Genomic DNA, 26,475 nt, shown 5'->3' on the forward strand with positions numbered 1-26,475 from the left:
TCTTCATAATACACTCAAAGAGGTGGAACAATATTTCAATTCAAACCACACACACTTTGAAGCCGTATTTTCTGCTTTTTCTGATGTAGATTTTAGTTGTCTTTTTTTCTCTTTTTCTTCACTTTTATTATGCTGAAAACCAGACAATGGTCGCAATGTCAAAGGTAAAGTATACATCTATAGACTGTACCTTCCAGTATTTCAATCAGCCACACTTTTTGGCATGTTACTTTGCCTGCTGTATGAAATGTTCAAATGCAATATTCTCATGTTGACCTCTCTAGGGCTAGGTGTATTACCTAAATTATATTTGTTAAACATGTAGTTATTCATGTAACTCTTGTCTCAAAGCACTAACCACAAATCACTGGAAAAAGTGAAGGCATAGTTAAACAGCCTGTTGACTTAATTATCTGTTAATTTTAAAAAAAGGAAGGGAGGGAGGTAGAACATATCATAGTTATTTAATCCAGTGATGTTGTCCTTGAGCAGTCAAAACTTCTGTTGGAGCTGCCAGGAGTTTTACCTGTAAAAGGATGTGTGATTGTATGAGGGCATTAGAAAATGATCAATCATTACAAGGTGCTTAGCTTTCAGTTAACCCTCTCAAAAATTAAATAAGCGATAATCAGGACCCTCGTGCGAGTATCTTCACTTATTCCTCTTTTGTCTCTTTGAAACTAGTTTCACGCTCCTGGATGGCAGGGGGTATGGTTTCAAGCTTCCTGTAGCATCAAAATGTACATGCATGAACTTCATTGACAATTTCATGCTTTAATAATATTTAGTGCAATTACAAAACTGTTTCTTTTCACCAGCATTGAGCTACATGTTTTAGACGCAATTTGAACATAACGCATAAATTAGTTCCTCCATTTCTGAAGATTACTTACTGAAGTGTTCAGTTTAATTGCCATATTTGTATCTGTGGGAGAACTGGTTTGTGACTTCATGCATGATGCAAAAAGTGTGTGTACCTGGTAAAATCTCTCTAAACTGCATGCAGTGCATGACCTAGATTCTGTAAAACAATTTGTGGACTACAAAATCATTGCATTTGCTTCATGTGTATGTTGGCAAAATCTTGGGGCAAAAACATGCAGTTTCTGTTCTGTGCAATAACTTTCATAAATATATTTACTGCTGGTGAAAGATGATGAATTGGCAATTCAGGAGAGCGAAGTCATTTCTCAATGCATTGTCTAAGCAAGGACAATGAAATCCTACCATAAAAATGGGGAGCTTAAACTTAACCTGAAAGGTTCTTCTTTTTAGGCTAGGCAGAAGCAAGTCATTCTCCCTGCTTGTTCTGTTCTCTGCCTCTCTGTTGAAACTATCAATCAGGGTGTCAATTAGTATCAATTGTGATTGTGATTTATTATGGCCCTCTTTTTCTGCTTCCTGATATGACAGTATAGCAATGGTCCACTAGCTGTCAAGTATCAGCTCAATTTCTGTCAGCCAACTTAAACTAGCACTGTCTTCCAATCAATTACCGTTGACAATTTCACCACTTTTTAAAGCAAAAGAAGGTGGGGGAAAAAGAAACAAGGTTTTATTCTCAGGTGCAATGAACTTAAGCCTAATATCATGCTCTAGGGCAGATGTATTTGGTAGCAAAAGAGAGAGTAATCCCCTCTTGGAATGAAAACAATGAAATATGTGAATCCCAGATATTAAAAGTTCAATGCAATTCAAGCATCTATAAAGTTACTAATAAAACAAAATATTGCCTACTATCTAATCAGAGATTTGCCAAAGCTATTGAGGTTTCCTCTTACCTTTGAATTCCTAAGGTATTTAGAATCGTGTTAATCTGAAAAATGATTTCCACCTGATAACCTGCTTACATCTAAAGTGATTCAATACTCAGAAACTATTGCTAAAACTAGCAGGGAAGCAGGACTGAAAAACTGCAGTCTGACCACATGTACAATAGCACACACCAGCCAGATTAGTCACTTCATCGATTTGTGAGGAGACTGTGGTGAGTCCTGATATATTCTGAACACTAAGTTTTAGCAGACTCATATAGATTATGTGAAAGATAGATTCAAGTCCCACCTGGGCCAGAAGGCATTTAAGTATAGTATTGCAATCCCTTGGTGGTGTCCCTAGTACCAGGCTTTATTACTGTTCCTTGTAGGTGAAAGGTTGTGCTTTCTTCCCTTTTGCAATGAAGCTATTCCACAAAAAAACAAAAAAAAAAAAAAAAAAAAAAAAAAAAAAAAAAAAAAAAAAACAAAACAACTAGGAGAAAAAAGACTGTTCTGCATTTTAATGGTTAGAGAACTCAGGCAGCCAAACTTTTAGTCTAGAGAATCATGTCCTCCCTTTTCATCTTAAATTCCTTTCTGCACATTGGCAAAATTTGAAATGAAGTAATAGAGATTTTCTATCTCTGGCCCAAATTAACATAAAATTATCATGAGTTTAGGAGAGAGAAAACATAAACAAACATATAGGAGAGAGAAAATGTATAAATCCTTATAGGCTTCCAATAAAATTAAATGTCTGCTTCTTCAGCAAGCATTTGAAGCCAGGTGTGTAGGAAAATCAGCCCCCATTGAAAGAATTTTGCCAAAAAAAAAAAAATCAGCACAGCATAAAGCATTTCCCCACAGCCATCCCCAGGCAGCTGGTTGCTTTGAATTTCATTCATTCTCATATCGCAAATAAAATCAACTGTTCCAGTGTTGACTTTACAATTTACCCCATAGGCCAAATACTGTCCCATTGGCTGTTCCTGAATCAACATACACATTCTTGTTTTCCTCTCAGGAAGACAAAAGAAAACCCCAAAAACAAGAAAAAGAGAAAAGCATCACGTTGTTGCCCTTAATAGAGTCAAGGCAATCTTAAACAAGGTTCTCATGTGGATCTAAGAAATATCCTTCAATACCACACTTTATGTACACTGTTACTGACTGCAAGACCTGTTTTTTTTCTTAAATCCCTAAGTGGATTTAGCTGTCACTGTCTAAACATCTTTATAGTTCGTTTTTCCAGTATTGTTCTCAAAAGCATCTTTTCCTTGCAATGAGTACTTTTCACTTTCAGATGAACCTTATGATGACAGTGCAAAACAAGTATTCTGATCATTTATATTGCTTTCTTGTTCAAACAACTCTGTCTAATAATAAAAAGAACAATTATATCCTTATATGTAACTCATGAAGTATGCAAATTCTGCATCTTTTATCATGATTCACTAAAATACTATAAGAGGGTTATATATACTCTGTTAATATTCTACCTATGACTATCCCTATAGTTTCCAACTTTGTTAGCAAGGACAATTGAAGAAACATATTCTGAGAGTCTGCTCAATTTTCCAGTGTCTTTGAACTATCATGTGAGCATGAGCAAGGTAGGGATGTGATAATAGAGCCTTTTCTAATTTCAGGCATTCTTATGTAATCATGTGTCCTATTTCCACTCTTATAAACAAATGAGCATATAGTCTTTATATTCAGCCAGAACTATAATAAGAGCACACCAGCATTCCCAGTAAGAGACTGTAAGGATAGATGTAAAGATAAGTAAGTATATAACAATTAAGGATAGATGCATTATGCAATTTGGAATCCATCTACTTTATAAAAAACATAGAGGGTTATATGTAAAGGAAAGTCGTATTTGTAGCCACTATTAGATTTGAATCTTATTAGCAATAGAGATATTTTTAAAGTGTAGATAGCTTTTATTATCAATAAGTATACAGAAAAATAGGTTTTAATCACCCTTTTAACATATCCCACCTAAACATTAATGATGATTTATTTCTCTTCATTTCCCAGATACTAAATGTGTATTCCTGTTTTTCAGGGCCTTTTAATCATATCAAGTCAAGTCTGTTGGGATCCACATCTGATTCAAATCTCAACAAATACAGTACAATCAACAAAATTCCTCAACTCACACTGAACTTTTCAGATATCAAAAGTGAAAAAAAATCTTCATCTCCTCCTTCTTCAGAGAAAGCAATTATTGCACCTAAGGTGAAGGACCGAACGCACAATGTAACAGAGAAGGTTACACAGGTAAGGTAATACACATTATTTTAGTTCATTTTAAATTTTTGTTCAGTGTATTCAATAGATTCTTACTCTTTTAATGAGTGGTTTGGCTAACTCCAGGATAATGTGAAGATATTAAATCATTATGTAATTTACCTTCAATTCAGTTGCTGATGAGGTAGTCTCCAACATTAGACGATACTGCTAAAGCCAAAACTTTTCAGCTCTCTCTTTTTTAATGGAAAGGAAATGAAGCATGCACCATGGGTCTCAAACAAGACCATTAATTTCAGTGATCCCTGTCTTTCATAAATTTTAGTTTCATTCTTCCTATTTTTTTCTTAGCATTATGAATTGCTGATTAGTGTAAGGCACAACATGATAAGAAATGGTAGGTGATTGTGCCACTGTATCATAATTGCATCTCATAATTTCTGTTCAAGTTCTTTGGCTTTTCATAATGCTCTTTCTTGTGGGTATCTTTTCCACATCTGTGCATCCATAAGGCTGTCAAAATGAAAAGCAGATACCTTTGGACTGGATGTATGATATATCTTATGAACAAGCCATGTAATTGAAACAAATCTGAAAATAATTTAAGGTAAATTTAATTTAAAATTTCTTCATTCTAAGACAGATGCAGTGCCCTGTGAAGTCAACAGAACTTTTCAGCTAATTTCAATATTATTACATTTGTGTTACAGTCTTATATGGGAGTAACTAGGACAGGCTAGCATTGTGGAACATACTGAAAAAATATACCAAGATGACAGTATCCTCAATAACTTTTATAGGGTTACTAAGCAGAGGGTTGGCCCTTAAATACCCAGACAGACTGAAAGAGGTAAGAAGTGCTTTGTGGTAGAATGCAGATAGATATTCCATGAGGAAAATCTTGTCAAGAGTAGCTTTTGGCTTAGAATCATAGAATGGCAGAATTGATGACCATCAAGTCCAGCTATTAACCCAGCACTGACAAGTCCATGACTAAATCATGTCCCCAAGTGCTGACCAGGCTGCAACTTCTCTACACTGCTGCTCTGCCAAACAGTGTCCATGCTCTTACTCCCTTTGACAGATATAAGAAGGAATGTATTGTACATCCTCCTAGAGAAATAGATAAAAGTTCTATCATTTCTATTTTGAGATCAGTTAGTGCCTAAAAAGTAATTGGATTTTTATCTTTCATATATTTTGTCTTTAATAGCTAGCTTGAATCTGCAACCATTGTCCTTTCTTCTGTGGTCAGTTTTGAAAGACATAATCTCTTCTGGATCCATTTTGATAGGCTTTAAATTATTCATAGTAGTTATAGATAGAAATCTTTTCATAGATAATATGGAAAAAAGTCAAGTTACATAAAAAAAGACTAATTTTTAAGAGTTATATAAGCATGAGGCAAGGTAGGTTTTTGGGGGCCTTTTTTTTTCCTTTGTTTTTGTTTTTTTTTACATTCCGACTGGCTAATTAGTGCCAGAGTGCTGAGTTACTATGTACTAGTGATCCTGTTGGGTGAGGAGGGGTGGGTAAAATTTTTTCTTAAATCTATGTTTATTCTCCAAATAATTTAGATTTTATGAAAAGTCCAATGGAAATTACATGGATCAGTTAATCTTTCCATGAAAATTGATACCTACTAAATTCAAAATTAAATTTGAAATGCTCTATAAAAACTTTACCCTTCATAAAAGGCTTCCAATTTAATTTGACATTGGTTTATGTCCTTTTCTAGAACAATCTCAACCACTGTGCAGAGCACAATTTGCATAGCAAACTTTGATGCCATATCATTCATTATAATTGGAAATAGTTCCCTGCAGCAGCTGCTTTTTCTGTTATTGCATTCACTTATCAATGCTTTTAGCTGCTGCTGCATCCTAAATGCTAGAATTAGGTGCAGATAGAAACTCCCAGGAGGTATAAATAAATGTAGGTCTATAGTATTGCAATGGTCAAGGATCTAGTTAACTAGTTTCATGAATTAGAATAGAAATAGGCCTTTAGAAGATTAAAGGGGCTAGTTTTAGCCCTGTTTATGTTTCTATTCCCAGTGATTTCAATATATTTTGTGAGTCAGCTCTTTGAAGCTTCTGTTTCGTGTCTGACTATGCATTTCTTCGTAAATCTTTTCCTAGGGCCATAGATCCATTATGTATCTATCTGCAGAACAGTGCAAAAGTGGGCTTGGAAGATTTGAGTACAGTGTTGAGAGTAGAATATGGTGGAAATGTTAGATGAGGAAGTGCAAATATACTCATGCTGGCACCATGTCTGATAAAGAAATCTGTCAAACTGCATCAAAAATACACAGAGGGCAATATGACCTATTTTATCTATGGGGCAATATCAGTAAAAGAGCAAATGAATATAAAACAGCCATGGTAAGTTTAAAGGTCACCCTCAGTCAGAGTCGTGACATTCTGAAACAGTCTTCTAATAAAAAGTTAGGGCAGGAATTCTAAGTGTTGCTAGAAAGAGCCTGAGAAATGTAGTGAAGGGATACATAACATGCTGTATTTTCTGGGATTGCAGGACTTGATGGCATGAAGGGCTTCTCTCAGCCATTCAAACATACACCCATCATATAGCCAAACATACTGTACCATTCAAACATCCATCCATCCATCCATCCATCCATCCATCCATCCATCCATCCATCCATCTCTCCCTTTGTAGTCCTTATTTTCTATCTTTCTCCCTTCCCTCAGTTTGCTGAGAAATTTGATCCTGCTGCTATAATCTGACAATTCCACAACTGTGGAATTGTACAACTCAAATTATAGATAAGTGGATTCTGGTATGCACCACACAAAAATATCAGTGAGCTTCCCTGTTGGATCATGCAGCCTGGATTCTCTCTCATGTATCAGTAATATCAAATCAAGTATCAGCATCACAGGATGCAACAAGTTCTTTCCAAAGACAACAGCTGTATAACTTCTTTAATATCCATAAGCTGGAGATCTAATTGTGCTCTTGAAGAGAGTGAAAAAAGGATGGCATGTAGTGCCCTTCAGAGGGGACAGGAAGAAAAAGTCATTGGCCAGTGTGTTTAGAGAAAGTGATGCACCTTGAGAAAATATTTAAACAGGAGTAAGATATTTTAGTAGAAAGATTTTAGTGGAATAAATTAGAAATAGAAACTAGAATAAAGTTGGCAAAATCATTTTAGAAGAGGAGATGCTGTTGGACAGTGGTTTATACTTTGGGAGAAAAATCTATGTTATAAATTCTACTGCAAGAAACCTTCCAATACTGTTTTTCTGCTTAACAGAGGGGTTCAGGACATTATGTAGAGATGAGAATTGCCTTAAGCTATAGCTTTTGGTGAAGTGCTGTGTATGTGATGGTCCTGAGTAAGTAGATTCCCTGACTGCTTTGCCTGGATTTTCACTTGGAGCTTCACTGATGTGATTACTCCTTGTATAATGCCAAGAAGCAAAACATCTTCTGTACATTTGTTTCTGCATAACATTGACTTTTACTCAGAGAATTAGTCCAGGTGTAGCTACCAGATAGCCTTGATTGATAAACTGGCATTGTTATATTCTAGAGCAGATATTTGTGGCTAAATTAAATTTACATCTCCATTCTACTTTAGAAAAAATTGTTTTTTTAAATGTTTTTTATTATAATTTCCAGAGGTGTTAATGTCACTCTCTTCTAGAAGAATCTCAACTTACTTTTTATTTGCAGTCTGTTCAGGAGGACAGTGCAATTTCTGCATTCTTTTGTACTGACAGGTTCAGTTGTGGTCCTGACACTGATGGTTATAAAGAGACAAGTCTTCCTAGAGGGACAAAAGCAGACTTTTATTAAAGAAAGCAGTAGGGCAAAAGTCTGACATCTGTCCCTTAACATTTTTATGAATTCATAAAGGCGACTTCTGGCCTTAAAATTGCAATGTGCAAAGACACAACAGGAACTGATTTTTATCTTTTGTTTAAATATTGATTTACTGTAAAGCTTCTTAGATATCCGGTTCCCACTGATGTAAAGCTGCAAAGTTGTGAACTCTATTGTAAACAGACTCATGAAGACTAGAATAGTCAGTATCTGTGCTCTATTTTTAAAGAAAAGAGAGAATTCCTGAATTCCCATAACTTAATACTGTTAACAAATAACCGTCCCACTTAATAAAAGTGTAAATTACTGGTCTCTTTATTGTGTTGTAAAAGAAAAACTGTTTTGTTTCTTTTGATCACTAGTATTCAGAGATCATTTATCTCCTTGTAATTCATCAGTCTGACAGAATACAGAATGAGGTTGAAAGTCCCAATATGTATCTTTTGTTTATGATTTGTCTCAATAAATGACTTACAGGAAGGCAAAATTCTGTAATATTTTAACTTCTTGTAATAATAGTTTTCAAAACAGTTTCATTATCCACCCACTTCTAGGAAACATATATATATACCCAAACTGATCATATGACTGATGAAATGATAAATATATACCTTGACAGGCTACACAGAATATTGTGATCTGATTTGCAGACATGCTGAACACCCACAAATCTTCTGAAAATAGAGCTGCCAATGAAGGTCGGGGGGGGAGGAACACCATGTATGAAGTGATAGACCTTGTAGTTTCACAGCATGTTTTTGTAATCGGACTCTATTTATTTGGCCGGACTCTATTTAGTTCCAAAAGATTAAGAAATAAGTAACAATATCCTTCCAAGGCCAATAAAGCTGTTGATATAAAAAGAACTATTATATGATCATGACTTCAAACTGACCTTCAGATTTTCAGCCTAAAAGAAGACTACCAGCATCTAGGACAGAGAGGGGCAATATAAGACCTAAAAATAAACCAAATTATTGATCTATATGTTTTCAGCAGTTTGATTCAGCTGACACACTGTGCTGTTTACATCCTGCAATAACTCACATACACACAACATTTCGAGGCTGTTAATTTACATTCTGCATAACGCAGAAAATTCTGAATAAAGGGGAAACAATTTTGATGCCTTCCAATTATACAGCAAGATATATATGTAATAATGAAATTAAGGGGTAAGCAGGGCAAACATTTCCTAGTTAATGTATGGAAAGTTTAAATTTACTCTGAAGTGAGAATCTTCTTTTTCCTGTTATCTGTGAATCGACACAGTTTATACAGGCATCATTCCCTTTCTTTACAATAATACTTAGCACCCTCATGCAATAACATTTCATCTTTTATTGAAATTACATAATTAGGCTTTGTAATTACTATAAATATAATTCTAGAAGTACTAAAACTGTGTGTAATTTCATTGTAATTTAGGAGGTGTGTCACATTCTGTAAACAAAGAAAAGCAAAAAAAACCATGGTGCAAACTAGCAAAAATACTTCAGTCCCAGTGTGGCCATTTAAACCTTTGCCAAGGTGTCACCATAGCTGGGAAGTAGTATATTTTGTACCAAAGCAAATAGGTATTCTGCATGTGTGGAGACAGAAAATAAAGCCCACTCTTTTGATTAGTTACAGAAGAAAACATAGTATTTTCATAATAATTATTTGCTGTTGCACTAAGTAATAAAAACAAGATTCACAACAATTGTGAAAGATAAAATATTCCTTCCTTACAGTACAGCCTCTTTTTGTGACAGCTGAATAGGTTCAGGCATCTGAGCTGCTGCAGTGTTTTGAGAAGATTTCACAACATATGGTAGAAATGGAGCAGTCGGAAAGCCCAGCTGCTTTGCAGCATGTAACCTGGATGCATCCTTAATTAGTCCATGTCCTTCCCCCAAGATCTTCTCTTCTAAAAAGGGGATTACCCAATTTTGCTGAGTTGGGGAAAAGTATCCACTATCTTCCATGAATTACAGTTTTGAGTAATCAATGTTTTGTGTGATCTCTTTGTTTTTACTGCCTTGATGCTAACATGGAATTAAGCATATGACCTTTGTTAATATTAGATCATTTGCCAAAGCAACATTCCTCTTCTGATGATAAGAAATGGGAGAAAATAGACTTCCAGACTGCACTGTAATTTGTTCTGTAATAAGGGGTTGGGTGTATAAACTAATACCCTACAAAGCAAGCAAACCAAGGTGCTGGCAGCATTTAGGCAAACCTCATTTCTCTGGCCTAGAGCTATAAACACCCAAACTCCCACTTCATGGGGGATTGACCTTGGAAGTTTCTAAACTTGGTAGGTTACTCTGCTGAAACCAACAGTTTTGACACCCATCATAACAGTCTCACCATGAACTGTAAGTCAAGCCCCACTAAGATCCAAAGAGCTGTGAGAATCCCCTGGTGCATTTGTCATGCACAGTCTGGAATAATAATTTTAACATATGCAGTTAGAGTTGCCTTAAAACACCTATGAAAGAAGTCACAGTCCCTCTTTCGTGTAACCTTAGAACGGTACAAAAATCTAGTGTGGAGGAGACCTCTAGAGGCCATCTAACCCAACCTCCTATGTAAAAACAGCACAACTGCAAAGTTAGATCAGGGTGCATGGTTATCACGGTGGTTACCATGCTAACTCAGGACAGTTTCTATCTTTAGGAGAGCATAAGTGTATATTTTCCTAGAGGCAGACAGCAATAGCAGCTGACTTGGGGAAAGAGGAAGGGAAGAGGGCATGAGGCTGTGGATCTCATGGGTCATAAATGCTTCTATTTTTCAAGAACACCGCTGGTGTAGCTAATGTTCAGGACAACCTCTTAGAAAGAGGCAGTCCTGGGTTGCAGTGCCAGACTAACTTGACTGTTACTCATCTTACATAAATGACCATCTGCTAAAAAAGACACAAAAATAACCCTGGGCACCACGGACTCAGACTCAGGACTCCCTCCCTCTCTAAGTGCCCTTACCCTCAAATGGTCTGGATTCTGAGCACTGCTCTATTGCAGAATGTACATCTACATACAGTAGGGCCAATGTTGGATCTAGCCATAAAATGCCATAACCTGGACAAGCAATGTTTAGCATTTACCTGAAATTATGTAGTCACACCTATTGAGAGTCATTTTCCTCAGGAAAAAAAAAAAGGCAAGCATGTTCAGCTAACAATTTTAATTCTTTTCGTTTTTAATGTAATACTAGCTAGTACAAAAGCTGAAAATTTCATGGGTAATCTAGTGATTAATTTTTTCAAAGAAATTTGTACTGTCACACACTTCACTAATGAAAGAAATTGATGAATAAGCTAAATCTTAAAGAGCAGAAAGTTCCTGCAATTTGGAGGTGGTATGATGATGATTATAAAGCAGTTATGTTCTAACACTAATTATAAATTATATCCTTAAGCTTATTAATGAGAAATAGCAATGAGGTTATTATTCTTTTGAGTTGGGCAGAGGGAGAGGGAAAAAGCATGTGGATTAGTTGTTTTTTGATGTACTGGCAGCTGAGAAAAATATTTTCTACTTAGAGTTAGCATTTTTTCAAAGTAGTAGAAATAGTAAGAAAAAGCAGAGACCATTAACCCCAGTCAGCATAGTGTGTTTTTTGATGAATTCTGAATGCACTTAAAATTAATAAGCCGAATGAGAAGGTCATTTTTCTCATTATTACCTGTCATGTGTTAGAACTTGGATAATGCTTTCAGCTTGTAAGTGGTACCAGGATCAATAGAGAAGGGCAAGCCCAGAATAGCTCAGATTAATGATTTTACAAAAAAAAAAACAAACCAAACAAAAAAAAAAGAAAAACAAACAAACACACAAACAAAAACCCACCACTCCTTAAATTATATTGAAATATCAATAAAATCACACCAAAGGAAAAATCAGCAATCAGACATATGAAACCAAAATCAAAGGTTCACTGAATTCCAAATATTATGTTTATAAAATAGATATACTCAATGCATAGTCATAGTTAATAAATGTGGGAAAATGTATGTTCAAAGCATTTATTGAGCTTTATGGGTGGTATTGGTGTTACTGAACATAAAATTAATGAACATAGCACACAGAAATCTCTAGGAAGTATTTATTAAAAGCGGTCAGTTCAGGCCATCTGTAACAAACCAGTTTGAACACACATGAGCAAGGGAAACTCAGCTTCTGTGGATAACACGGACCAGACCCAGAGAGGTTTGAAATATACCCAAAAAAAAGTGAATAAAACCAGATGAGGTTAGATGTTGGCACCAAAATATTGGTACATTTTATTTAACAGTAAAAGAGGCAAAGAGAGAGACAAAGATAGAAAGAGAGAAAAAGAGAGAAAGACAGAAAGAGAGAAAGCCAGAAAGAGTTGTGCACGGGGTAGTGGGGGGGGGATGGAGGCACAGTGACAGGGGTTAGGTGGAATCCTATCACCCTTCCTGGGGTCCCAACCATGTCTCATTGTCCCCTTCCATCTGGTTTTGGTGGTGAGAGTCCCCCCTCCCTGCCACTGCTGCTACATCAGAAAGTATAGAATCCAGAGGATTAAAGTATGTTTGGCCAGGTGGGAACAGCCAGGTGCCTCCCCTAAGGGGGCCGGTTTGACACTGTCCCTTGCAACACTGTGGATCTGCTGCATCATCCTGCAGTGCTCTGGTGCAGGGACTGGGGACCCCTTTGGGGGGGCCTTTGATGGGCCACGTCACCAACGCCACCCTTCTGCTGTCCTTCGCGTGGATGCAGCTGCTCCTGGGGTGAAGGGCCCCACGGCTGAGCTCTGCACAGTGGAGGATGGGTTTTCGCTGCCTCTGACGGAGACTTTTTCACCACACACCCAAAACCTCTCTCCCCCGCTTTGTCATGAAGGTCCGTGTGAGCCTGGCAGCTGATAGCCCTGGGGCTGTGGTCTGCACCCCGAAGTGAAGGTGCTAAGCTTGATCCAGCTGTGAATGTATTCTTTCCCCCCAGCCCAGACCTGAGTCACTATCTTCATTGATGAGTAGTTCCAGGCTTTAGTCAGGAGGCCTATTCAGGCCATCATGGTCTTCTCTGCAGTTTTTGTAATGCAGTTCTGCTACAACAGGAAGAAGTATTTCATGCAGATGCTTTAGCCATAAATAAGCCAACACTTAATCTCCAACACCATCTAAGGTGTAAAAATATACTATAAAATAAAAATCTATATGAAATAAAATACTGAACTTGTATGAATATTTAGCTGATACTTGTAGTGCATAGAAAACTCAGTTTCTTCTTCTTAATAAGTGATTTACCTTAAGTAAGTCTGTTTTTCTTTGACCATTGAATAAATTTCACGTTGTAGCACATGGTGAAAGTGTCCTTAAGATACTTTATGTTTATTACAAGCACAACAATTTATTATTTTACTCAAGGAGTTGCCAGTTTTACATTAAGGAAGCATCTTTTTAAATATGAGACTAAATATCTCCTTTAAGTGAACAAGGTTGGGATGTGCTCATTAGGTACAAACAAGGAAAGCCACAGGGAAGATGGTAATTTTTAAAGTAAGCTTTTCTCCCTACCAGAACAGTTTCAATTGCAGTTCATACATTTTTAAACACTATGGGGTCTAATTACAAAATGCTGATTTTCTAGAAACTAAAGTTTGCTTATTTTGCATATTACTGAAAAAAAAAATTTGCCATGAAACTGAAAGTTAAACTTAGATTTGAAGATATGCATAAGGATCTTCCTCTCTCCTGTACTCCTGAGAGTTCTGTCAGTAAGTACTGTAATCATAGAACCAAACTGTGAATGTAGCTACTTCATTATCACTCCATGTACTTCAGAAATTCTTATAGCTATTATGGTTTTCTTAATCCAATCAAAGTATTTGACAGCTAGCAAAACAGTCAAAATGTATAATAATGAAAAATACTTTTTTAATAAATATTATAAGGTTGAGATAACATCGACAAGAACAAAATCTGCTTGCTTTATTGTCATGCTATGAACAGATGATAGAAAATATCTTTCTGTTTACTAAAAACCACACAATAATTTAAGCCCTTATAAGAAATTTGACGCTTGATATTTTGTTTTCAGACATGTGATGCTTGTCAGCAGCTTAGTGTTGCCAGAAGAGTAAGGAATAACTCACAAACTCACTAGAATGTTGAAGGATAGCATTTGCTGTCTTCTGAAATATCTCATAGTGAATTTTAAATGACAGGGTTACACAACATTTAATACATATTCTGTCATTAGCTTTTACTAAAAAAAAAATCCATATCTTCTCCGTAAATATTTTCTTTAATAATCTGTATGCCCCTAATTTAAGTTTTAAAGATCAGTAAAGTCTTCTCAGTAAATCTATGTGCTTCTGAGTGTTGCTCTGACAATGTGAAAGTAATTACATAGTGACTAGCAGGAAGAGGCTCCTGAGGTTTGAGATTATATACCATTTCTTAATATTTTCATGTAAAATGAACTTTAAAAATACCTTCTCTCTTCTAATATCTAGCTTAATAGCAATAAATTATATATTAGAGATATATAGAGATATACATATATTCAATTTTGGTGAAAGAATCTTGTTTAATGGTAATATCCAGTAAATATTATTCCTTGAAACCTAAACAATTTTACTTAACAAACAGGAGAAAAAGATTGCTCTACAGTTTTAATCATGGAACATGCATAACTTTCTTTAGCCATTTGAGGATTTTGGCTTGCTGTGTATGTAAATATTTTTAGCTGAATAAGATTTATATAATTATTTGATAACTTTATGAAAGTTCAGCACTTTGTGGCCTCAGCAAGGCACTTACCACTGACAGGAAGTCCCATTGCTGTCAAACAAGTTTCATGTAGTGACAGATCGATATCTGGAACAAAAAAAATTTAAATACACTCAGATAAGCTTTGAATTTTCAGATTTCATCACTAATAACAAAATTTCTATTTCAATATCTACCTAAAATTACACTTGCTGGCATGCAGATGTAGTTATAAAAAAACCAACCCCAAACAAACAAACAAACAAAAATTTTCTATATAAGACCTTATAATTTTACTACAAATTTTCCCAAGGAGAATATTTTAGCATTCAGCATTATACAGAAATAGTCATACTACATAATTGTAAAGCCTTTAATAAACTCAAAGGGAGTAAGACAAGAAGGAAAGTATTATTAAGATTTCCCATCATTAGTATTTCAGATGTTCTTCCATAGCTGTCCTTTGAAAGACATGAACAAATATTTTTACATGTAAAAATACCTCATAATGCTGGTACATGAAAGCCTTATGCAATGCTGTGTTTGCACCAAATCAAGAACACGTCAGCTTTCTTTCAGTATTGGTATAATGTTGACTGTTCCTGTCTACATAAGGAAGACAATCATCAAGATGACTGAAATATGAAAGTCCATTATAGTCTCTTGGGGAATTAGGAAATTCCTACTATCACAGAGCCAATGCTAATTTAAATTCCATTTGTACATTAATATTCATGTAATATTTATTTTTAGTTTGTTTTAGATTCAGAAATCTCCTTAGGAGGTCCAGTCTGCAGATGCCTCATGGTAACAGTATGAATAGAGAGGAAAAGGAGAGAGGTGCTTGCTAGTTATAGCTTGGCAGCTTCAACAGAAATAATACACAGGAGAAACGAGAGACGGGAGAGGTTACTTCAAGAGAAGACAGTTCCATAAGATCTATTAAAATTATTTTAAAGCTGAAGCAATACTGTCTCATTTTGAGTGCACTATCATTCAGGTTTAAGGTCAGGACAAAACCAGTGAATTACAAGAATATGGCTTTCGCTTACAAGATCTGATTCATGTTTCTCATTTCTTTTCCTTCCCAAGTTTTTCCTGTCCAATACTTTTATTATCCTTGTTGATAAAGATCTGAACATTAGTTCAAAACTACCTGTTTAAAGGAAGACATTGTATCATGTATTTGGCTTAGATCTAAAGAGATAGATGTTTAAAATTCTTTCCCTTTTTTCCACTAGCTGTGATAATGTTTACAATACAATTACCCTGGTTCAGTTTCTTCTTCACATTTTCACGCAATTTCATATTTTGATGTTAAATATACTTTATACAATGAGTTTCTTAAATCACTGTTCATAGTAGATATTCACGTCTCTCAGCATATGAGGAGCTGATATGTTTCTAGATTTGATACATCCTTCCTGGCTTAAGAATGCTGGAGTGATCATCCATTTCTCAGGAGTGTGTGCTTAGCATCAGACTACTGCTGGAGTGAGTGCAGCAACACATTGGCAAAATAATATCTTTTCATATCATAGAGTATTTCCTAGAAATAAATATTTCAACATTGCATTTGAACAGGTACCATCTTCCATAGTTTTATGCAAGATGTTTTATGGATGAGCTAAATGTTTATTTTAAAGTTCCCAAAATAATTTGGGACTATATTTACAGTTTGAACTTTATTAAATGTTTATGAAATTCTCTTAACATGAGAGGTGCTATGCAATAGCCAACCTTGTTAGTGCAAGATTTACTTTAATTCATCTGTTGCAGAAGTAGCAGTGACAAAACAGTATTTAGTACTGAATATAACTGCACCATTTAAATGTACATGCACTTCATATGAGGCACACTTGGTCATGAGACATAGCAAAGTACCATCTAATTTATTAAGGTTTGCAACCATCAAACTTCCACATCACACAGATATCTATGTCCATCTACCTTAAAACTGTTGGGTTTCCCTCAAGCCATTACACCTCTTCTGATATTTTGTCACCTGTAAACATTGCTCTTTGTTCAAATTTTCTGGATGTGAAGTACTCATATCTGAGATGAAAGGTGTTACCTAGATTGTGAGTATGTTACATATTCTTTCTGTGAGTGTACATTAGTCACCTATCTGCTGGTTTTTTGGAAATATACAGCACAAAAAATATAGTGACTTCTTAGCAGAAGTGAAAAAGGTCTAAAATGTTCTGAATAATTCAGATATGTATTTGGTCCATGCAATTGCAATATGTTCATGGGATGAGTTTAGTGCTTCTTGAAAGCATCAGGCATGGTTCCCAGTTCTTTTCCATGTTCATGTGCTTTACATAGCTCTATAGTCACTTGAAGAGCCTGGTGCAGCATGTAACAACCCTGTGCTACATGTGCTCTAATGACGTGGTAGAATAACCAGGAAACCAAACTGTTAATCCATGCAATGGTTTGACAGAAATATTTATTTAACAATTCATGGTGGCATTAATCATTTATTATTCCTGCTACGACTTATTCATATTCTATTGCGCTTCTTTGTTTCTAGGTCTTTGGTTTTTACTGTGTGCATTTGCATTCTTTAATAAATTTAGAATGAAAATGCCTCAGAACAAAATTCATGAATATACATGTGGTACCAGTACAGGTCTCTCAGAGTGTCTCGAAACTACAGTTTGAGTAGTAGAATCGTAGAATGATAGAATGGTGTGGGTTGGAAGAGACCTTAAAGATTATCTGATTCCAATCTCCCTGTCGTGGACAGGGCTACCTTCCACTACTCCAGGTTGCTCTGGCCCCGTCCAGCCTGGCCTTGAATACTCACAGGGATGAGACATCCTCAGTTTCTCTGAGCAGCCTGTTCCTGTGACTCACTGCCCTCGCAGTAAAGAATATTTCCTAACATCTAATATAAACCTGTCTTCTGTCACTTTAAAACCATTCCCGCTTGTCTTCTTGCAAAAAGGTCTCTCTCTGACTTCCTTGTATGCCCTCTTTAGAAATGGGTAGGTACTGTAAGTTCTGCTTACAGCCTTCTCTTCTTCAGGCTGAACAACCTTAAGTAGATCTGTCTTTGTAAACACCCAGCCCCCTCCTCATCCTTGTGGCCTCCTCTGGACTTGCTCCAACAGGACCATGCCCATCTCATGCAGGGGGTCCCACAGCTGGATGCAGCACTCCAGGTGGAGTCTCATGACAGTGGAGTAGAGGGGAAAAATCACCTCTTTTGCCCTGCTTGTCGCACTTCTTTTGGTGCAGGACAAGAGGACAACTATTAGTGTGAATTAATTTTTAAAAATAAAACTAATCAACTAAATTTAGAAAAGTAAGAATTATGGGGGCCCATTGCTGTTACGAAGCAGCTTTTATGAAAGTTTTCAGCTCAGTTTTCTTTAGGATACTTTCAGTTGTAAATATTCTTCTCTTTACTTGCCAGAAATTAAGGAGATTAAATGACAGCTTGCCTAAGATCATTGAGAAACTCTGTAACAGACACCAGAATAAAATTCCCATGTTATCCAACATCTTGTATAACATTTTGCCAACATATTCTATTTTACAAATGAACCTGTACAGGGAAGAAGAAGGGTCAAATACTGTTTCTGCATGTGATGCTGCAGAGCATACAGCAAGAGTCCCCTACCCAATCCAGTTACCCAGTGAAACACGTGGCTCATGTACTTCAAAGCACACCAACCCAATTTAGCTCTGAAACTTCATCAGAAAACACTATACCAAACAAGATCTTTTAAACACAAGACAGGGCAGAAGTTATACCTGGTACTAGGAAGGCTTTCTCTAGGGAAAAGATGATAGAACTGCCCCTAAAAACATTATATCATGAACAGTAAAACCCAGTGTAAAATGATAAGGCTTACTGAATCTTTTTTTTAAATAACTGTCACCTGATAGTCCATCTTGTACACCTCTGGTATATACACTTCCTTTCTCCTCTTGCTTAACGGAACAGCAGCCAAAAATAAATTTTCATCATCCTCAAATATATTTTCTTTCAATTTCAGTGAACTACTATTATCTTTAAGGAACTGAAAGCTACCAAACACTTCAGAAAGAAAAATCTAAAACTGTGCTAATTTATGACAGTTACTTTAATCTCACTCCATATTTCTCAGGGTATCTTATTACAGCCGTTCTATAATAACAGTCACCTTGAACTTGTGAACTTAGGAAGTGAGTGCGTGAACCTAAAAAGTGTAGAAGGTGTTCACCAGCCCTGTCTTTGTGAAACACCTGAAGCAAGATTCACAGAATCAAAAATGAGTTCGAGTGAATCCTTCCAACTTGCTGCAGTGCTGCTACAACAGTGAATGCAATAAACAGGAACACAGAAAATTTGAATTTTATGTCAGAGTTCTTTATTCAAAGGCAAAATACAGTAAAGTTTATTTAACTTTGAAATGTTCACATTTTAAATAGATTAAATCTAATCACCTAATACTGCTTGTAAAAGCATTCCAGTTATAAAGACATTCCTGATTTCCCTAGGAAAGCCAGAGTGAGGTGGTATTTAATCAAGTTTGAATACTTCTATTTTTTTCTTAAGAGAAACCAAGTGCAGCTGGTATGACTTTTTCTGCTTAACATTATAGCCTTTTTAAGTAAGATGCCAAGAAGCTTGGCTTTTTCATCATGTCTTGTCCCAAGGTTTAAACATGTTTTAACACTGCAATACTTCAGTCTTGTCCTAACCACATTTCTTACTCTTAAAAATGTTTCATTCCCTAAGCTACCTCTTTTACAATCCAAAGTATGAGTTTTACTGTCCAGAAGAGATAAGTTAATGCATTTTCTTTTTACTAACTGTGAATTTGATTACATCTATTTTAAGTAAGTGGAAATATTAAAGGTCTTCTAAGTGACTTTCTAAGTAGACTGAAGTCTTCCATTATCCATGGTAGCCAAAATTGGCCAACATCAGTACCCAAGCTTTGCAAGCATGTTACATAACAGGAAAAAGGAGAAATTCATCTCATATTCGATCAGTCTTTATTGAAACTGCCAACATAAAACTAAATAATGTGTTTTGTCTTTTTTGTGTGTGTGCCACTGTGGTTTTTTTATTTGAGAAATGAAGTCACATCTTTTTCAAGATGCAACAAGCAAAACAGTAATATGAGTGTTTGTTCTCACTTCTCATTGCATGGGAGTAAGCAATGTAGGAATGTAAAGTTCTATATAACCTTATGAATACTAAACTCACAACCATCAGTTCTGCCTCTCTCGTGTTGTGTGTCTAAGAAACTATCACCAAAAAAAGTTGGATGCATTTCTGTTATGATCATTTTTATACTGCTGCTCCCTTGTTTTGCCCATTTGTTTGGGTTTTTAAACTCCAGTTTTGCCTAACTCAGTTTAAACCAATTTAGGAATACATGGAACTAAAATTAGGAGTCAGATTTCAAGGGAATTAGTCCAATTTATACTATGTGTTCCTCTGAAATGAAGCACAGTGTGTCTGGAATTTTCAAGCAGCAGAAAGAAACATGTGAAGTAAGCTTTATTGTCCTTGTTGCCTAATCAATTTTCTCCATTGTCTGAAAATCTAACAGGAGAACAGTGATATAAATTTTCTAAATAGCAGTTCACTTGGCACATATACTCACAGTTCTCAAATACTAAGAAAACATTCTTGTCAACTCATCAGGTGGGGGTCTAAAAATATTAAGACTGCATAAGAGACTAAGTAATGCTACAGCTTGCTGTCAGCTAATGCGTTTAATGCATAAAAAAATAGCCAGCACCATTAGTTAAGTGCAAGTCTTCGTTACAACACAAAAAATTGATGAACAGCCTCTACCACCAGCTCAGCACAGTGCTTAGTGGCTGCTTCAAGCTAGCACATATTCTTTTGGATGACCTAATCACATCTTTCTTCAAGTTCAAGGAAGAGTGGTTATTAACCCTTGTGTTCTCACAACATTTTCAAAGCAGAATTTGACTAAGATTAGTGCCACTTTGATTACTAAGGATAGGATCCAAGACTTAAGCAACACTTTCTGTCAAAAATTTAAACAGAAAAAATGTGCTGACCCTTAGAATTTTAGAAAGTAATGTTTGAGGAGCATGGATTCCCTTAGTCTTGAACAAGCCAAAATCTCCCAAAATACAAAATGTAAAAAGAAAGCAAATAAAAGCAGACAATACCACTGAAAAGGTATATATCCCCTTCCAATCATCATTTCATTTGAATAGAATTATTAATTATAATAGCTTTTGAAATAACTTATTTTTAATATAATTGTTTTTAAATAGCAGGAGAATAAGGAATAAGCAAAAGCAACTGGTGGAAAAAGGGTATAAGATTATATGAATATTGCCCAAATGAGTAATAACTGAAGGTTGTCACCATCTGATGTTTGTTCACCAGTGTGTGTAAAATGAAGCAGTGTTCTGAGTCCCAAAGGAATTTGGAGATCATATGCAGCACAGTAGGAAATAATTAGCATCATTGTTGACAATCCCAAACACTGAATAGAGACAAAATATAATTCAACTTTTTATTCTTAAAGGTTTTGTTACTTCATGTCAGAGGTCAGTCAGACTGAAAGAGCAGCCAAAGAATTTTTATCTGTAGCTCACACAATACTTGCTCTTTGCAACAAAGCAAACATTTCAGCTTCCAGAGCCAGCAAATTAAGCAGTGCTTACAAACATAATCCTTCCAAATAAAATTGAAATCCAACTTAGATAACACCAGCAGATAACAAATACATAGTTTTAAAAGGAAAATAAGCTTTAGACATTGACAAAAGTAGAAGTGGAGAAAAAGGTAATACTCCTCTGGTATCCTTTGTCACACCTTTAACTGAACTAGAACTACAGCCTCAGTGAAATTTGTCTGTGCATGAAGGTCTTTCACACCACAAAACTTGAAGTATAGATATATGTCAAGGACACTAACAGATCTTTCTCTAACTTTTTTTTCTTCTATTTTTTGTTGCCTACACTTTCTAATGAGGGTAAACTCTTTTGTAGGGAATGTAAGCCAATGATAAAAGATTTGCTTTGGAAGAAAAACACAGCAAGAAAAATAATTCACTTTCCATGAGTAGTCTGGCAAGGTTATCATGTGGTAGATAAATGAATTTGATGACATGCTTAATAATGCAGATTTTATGGATATAAAATATGCCTCTTAATGTTTGCTACAGGGGACAAGAATCAACCTACTGCGCAAAATTACAAATGAATTTATTGGACCTGGCAGACACCACAAATTTCACAGAAATTTAGTTTTCCAAAACACTAAGCAATTGAAGCTTAATCCTCAAAACTACAATGAAGGACTTTTGACCTGCATTTGCTATGTTTACCAGAAGCTGGAGTAAATGCACTGTCTGATTACTGATGTGGTGTATCTCTTATTCTAGGTTCTATCCTTAGGGGCTGATGTTCTACCAGAATATAAACTCCAGACACCTCGCATCAACAAGTTTACTATACTGCACTATAGTCCTTTCAAAGCTGTCTGGGACTGGCTCATTTTGCTGCTGGTCATATACACGGCCATATTCACCCCCTACTCTGCTGCCTTCCTTCTGAATGACAGTGAGGATCGGAAGAGGAGAGAGTGTGGATACTCCTGTAGCCCGCTGAATGTTGTAGATTTAATTGTGGATATTATGTTTATCATTGACATTCTAATAAACTTCAGAACAACATATGTAAACCAGAATGAAGAAGTGGTAAGTGATCCAGCAAAAATAGCAATTCACTACTTCAAAGGCTGGTTCCTAATTGACATGGTTGCTGCAATACCTTTTGACCTGCTGATTTTTGGATCTGGCTCTGAAGAGGTAAGCTTAAATGAATAAGAAATCTTAAATCTTAATCTATTACTTCATGATGGTATTCTGTGTATCCTAAAGTATTTTTTGCTTGTCATTTAATAGGTTGTTAGTATTTTGATTCCATCTTTTAAAGTTAGACTAAAATTAAATCTTCCTTTGCAGAATAATGTACAGTATTAGCTTTCACTGCCAAGAGAAAACATTGAATGATTCAGTTAGTATTTTTCAGTTATGCCATATTTGATACTGTCTTTAGAAATAATAAATACATTGTGTATGAAGGACATGGTCAAATGGTTTTATAAAAGATCTGCTGCTTTGATTTGCCACTTATTTTTTAAAAACTGCCCATGATGCATGTAAGTGCGGTGTTTATATTGCATCATTAAAATAATTTTTCTCTGTTCAAAATGTTTAGATCAGATATTGACCTAGCAGAAAACAGATTAGTTGTAGTAATAATAAACTATATTAGTTATCAAAGATGTTTGGCTGTTGTCAATTTTATCAATATGGACTACCAAAAAAAAGGAAAAATATTACCTTGACAGGTATGATCTATCTACACAATTGAGTAAAAAACTGTTCAATATATGCATCCAAATCTGGTCCGAAGGTAGAAAAATATATGCTATATTCTGGATTCCTGGCCCAGTCCTTCTAAATGATTTTATTTAATTTAAGAAGGGATAAAATCATAATATTTTTTTTCTGAAAACTAGAGAACTAGAGAATTTTCTGTGATGTACAGAATGTGGAAATTTTTTTTAAAGCAGTAAACCAAGCAACAGGTAAATGAGGATTCCAGAAAAACATGAGATTAAATGATGCACTGAAAAGAAATGCTATTAAGGAAAGCAATAAGAAGAGAGAGAGAGTAATATAAAGGACAGAGGGAACATATTAATAGTTGTCTTACCAGAAGAGAACTTTTTTATTCAGAAGGTGACTAAAAAGGCCAGAGATTTAAGAGAAAATTTGATCACCTTTTGTATTCATTTTTCCATCTTTCTGCAGATAACTTTTTCTGTGGTTTTGAAAGCACAGACATTTGAATGACAAACATTTTCATAATGGTATTACTTCTGACTCAGACTATAACATTCCTCTTCAGCTGTGGTCTTCATCCCTTTCTGATCATTGATCACTGGTCATTTTCACTTGTCAATGAAAAATTATTTTCAGTGATTAGAAGTGTGGAACATAAAGGATTACAAAAAGGATCAATTCCAAAGCTCATTGAAGGAGTGCCCCTGAACATCATTCTTCCACACTTCCTCTGTTACAGATATTCTTAAGAGTAAAGTTCCAGGTGCTAAATTCATGCTAAAGGGATAACTTTAACATAAGATAACACTACAGATTACAGTAACAAACAAGTGAATTATTGCAGATGAGCAGACAAATATAAAAATGTGGAAGTTGAAACAGAAATTATTTGACCTTGTAATGACTTTTTCACTATTGCAGATATAAGTAAATTGATTCTTTATTTCCTCAAAATCTAATAATTGACCGGCTTCTCTACTTGGAAAAGCTGGTTTGTTTATCTAAGCAGCAGTGATGCCATATAGATTATGTTCCATTCACCATGCCATCATAGCTTCCCTCTCTCAATCATGGTATTGAATACGTCAATCACTTACATATCCAATATGTAAGCTCCTACTTACTGCACTTTTTCTTCCTACATTGCTAACTATAACATTTCACCAATGATCCCGTTCTCATAGTTTGGCAAGAAGAGGCAAATGTAAAACTGACAGAATGGAGCATTTTTCATTTAATAGAATTTTTTCAGTCATAATGGTTATCTTTTTTTGTGAAATAGCTCTTTTTTGTTATCTAGAGATTCTTAAAAGAAGATCCCCAATGAAAAATTGTATTGAATAGTCTTTTTATAAAACAACATAAGGTCAAAGAGAGCTCCATGTGTGCTCATGCAGCTTTAAAACACCTTGATATCAAACGGAGTCTTGAAAGGACAGGAGATAATAATCCAAATACCACATACAGCGCTATCCAAATGCTTCTATTTGAGCCATACTTTTTCAACCACAAGAAAGCAACAGAGTTAGACCGTTAACTTTCCAATTTCTCAAACAGGGGAATACTGCAATTTTAAATTTTATTTCTGCTCAATAAGACTCAAAATTATGATGTTTGGTAGTAAATAATTCTCTCTTTATTGTGGGTGTGTTGGAAAAGTTAGGTGGCTTCCCTGATACTTGGGAAGATAAAAAGAAGTAGATGGAGAGGAAAGAAGATAAAAGATTTTGATGTGATTATCCAACTACTCTTGAACTTCAGTCCAGCAGATAGGTATGATGAAAACAGAGTAGCAAGCCACCCAGAGAAGAGAGCAGCATCTATCAGATTGCTATTTGCAGACATTAATTGCTTGCACCAGATAGGGTAAGGTAACTGATAGTGTTGGACCGCTGCCTTCTTGAATGTTGTGATGATCAAAGTATTCCATCACACCAACAGAATTAGGTTACATGAGACTTTCTGAAGGCAAGAACTTGTGTCCCTGGCCAAGTGACACATAGGAGCTATACTGTTACTATGTCAAGGCTACATCCAGGCTGAGAAATACACAGCATATAAGGCGCATCAAAACTTGCGGGCCATGCTTTTCACCTCTTTCACCTATATTTTAGTGTTAAAACCTCTCCACTGTGTTAAAGAAAATTAAAACTCAGGATGAGTTTCTTGATGCCTTAAGCATATCTAGTCTCATTCAAGCTGATTTTACCCCTGAAGTGATGAAGTTTTCTTGTGTTATATACCTTCTACATACTCCAGAGCTCAAACGGATGCATCCAAGTATAGGATTGACACTGAGGATGAATAATATTAGCAAGTTTTATCTTAAGAATGTGGTGGAACAGTGTTAACATATTATAGATTCACAATCTACCATCTGATCTATTTAAGGGGCACTGTAAGAATTTGCAGTCTCTTGCATGCTATAAAGATATGACTACATCTGTAATAGAAAGTTTCAAACACACCACTAAAAACAAACCTTAGCTTTTCTTAAGAGTTCATAAATATAGAAGCCTGATCTACCTTACAAAAAAAAAAAAAAACTAATCACAATATTCATATGCTTCTGAATCTCTGCCTAAGCATAGCATTTTGAAGGGTGTGGTCTTTCAGACTATTGAGGTCACTAACCTTCTTTATGTGGTACTGAGAAATTAAACCTGAAGTTATTATTTGGGGTGTTAAATTGAACTGAGTGTTCCCATACATTATCCTCTTGCTCATTTACTGAGAAAATATGAACTATTAATTGAGTTGTCCACTGAGAAATGCAACCAAGAAAGACTCTTGTTTTGTTCCAAGAGCTTTGGGCTTTTACTCAGAAACATGGTAAATGCAAGGATTTAATAAAACATAAAAACTAGCCTAGTACTTGTTGCAAGAAAGATTTAATGTGATGCTTACTACTGCCTGAGTGGTTTGTGAGACTCAGAAAACTTTTCCTGTTAAGTGTCATGTAATACACATGCATGATAATAAAAAAAAAAGAAAAACCAAATCAAACAAAAAACAAAACAAAAATAAACAAACAAAAACTTAGAAATGTGTGCACTCTTGGCATTTACTGAATACCTTAATACATGTTCAGACTTAATGCATGGAAAAAAAGCAGCTGAGGAGGTTTTTTAATCCAGTCATTCCCCTTTACAATGCTGTCTATTGTAAAGAATTAGGAAGCATGAAAATTATTTACTAATTGAAAATTGAAAACTTGTATTAATAACCTCTAGATTCCTTTAGAAAGATCAGAGCCTCAGAGAGGCTGCAATGGATAATAACAGAAGGCTGCACTAAAAATCTTAAAATATATTCCTGCTTAAAACTTCCAATTTATTTTTCTAATGGTGTAGTACTTTTATTACTGGGTCTTGCCACTACACCTGTAAAATGCAAAAAGATTCATTTGGAGTAACTTTTCCATGATGTTCTGTTCACAGTGCTTCATCTTCATTCACCTGTCGATACAACTAGGAGGAATCTTGTAGATATACTCTTTGGGACACTTCTGCCCTATTACTTCTCTTTT

General features: G+C 35.4%; 1 protein-coding gene across 1 annotated transcript in view; it reads left to right on the plus strand.

Moving 5' to 3' along the window:
• The window catches only part of KCNH7 (potassium voltage-gated channel subfamily H member 7), a 206,677-nt gene that overhangs the window by 140,827 nt on the left and 39,375 nt on the right, over positions 1 to 26,475 (plus strand). The window contains exons 5-7 of the mRNA XM_062498275.1: positions 144 to 164; positions 3,829 to 4,043; positions 21,978 to 22,403. Coding sequence (XP_062354259.1) covers positions 144 to 164; positions 3,829 to 4,043; positions 21,978 to 22,403 — 662 coding nt within the window. The remainder of the gene's footprint in view (positions 1 to 143; positions 165 to 3,828; positions 4,044 to 21,977; positions 22,404 to 26,475) is intronic.

Source organism: Cinclus cinclus, chromosome 9 (assembly GCF_963662255.1).
Source record: "Cinclus cinclus chromosome 9, bCinCin1.1, whole genome shotgun sequence".
In the NCBI taxonomy this organism is placed as follows: Eukaryota; Metazoa; Chordata; class Aves; order Passeriformes; family Cinclidae; genus Cinclus; species Cinclus cinclus.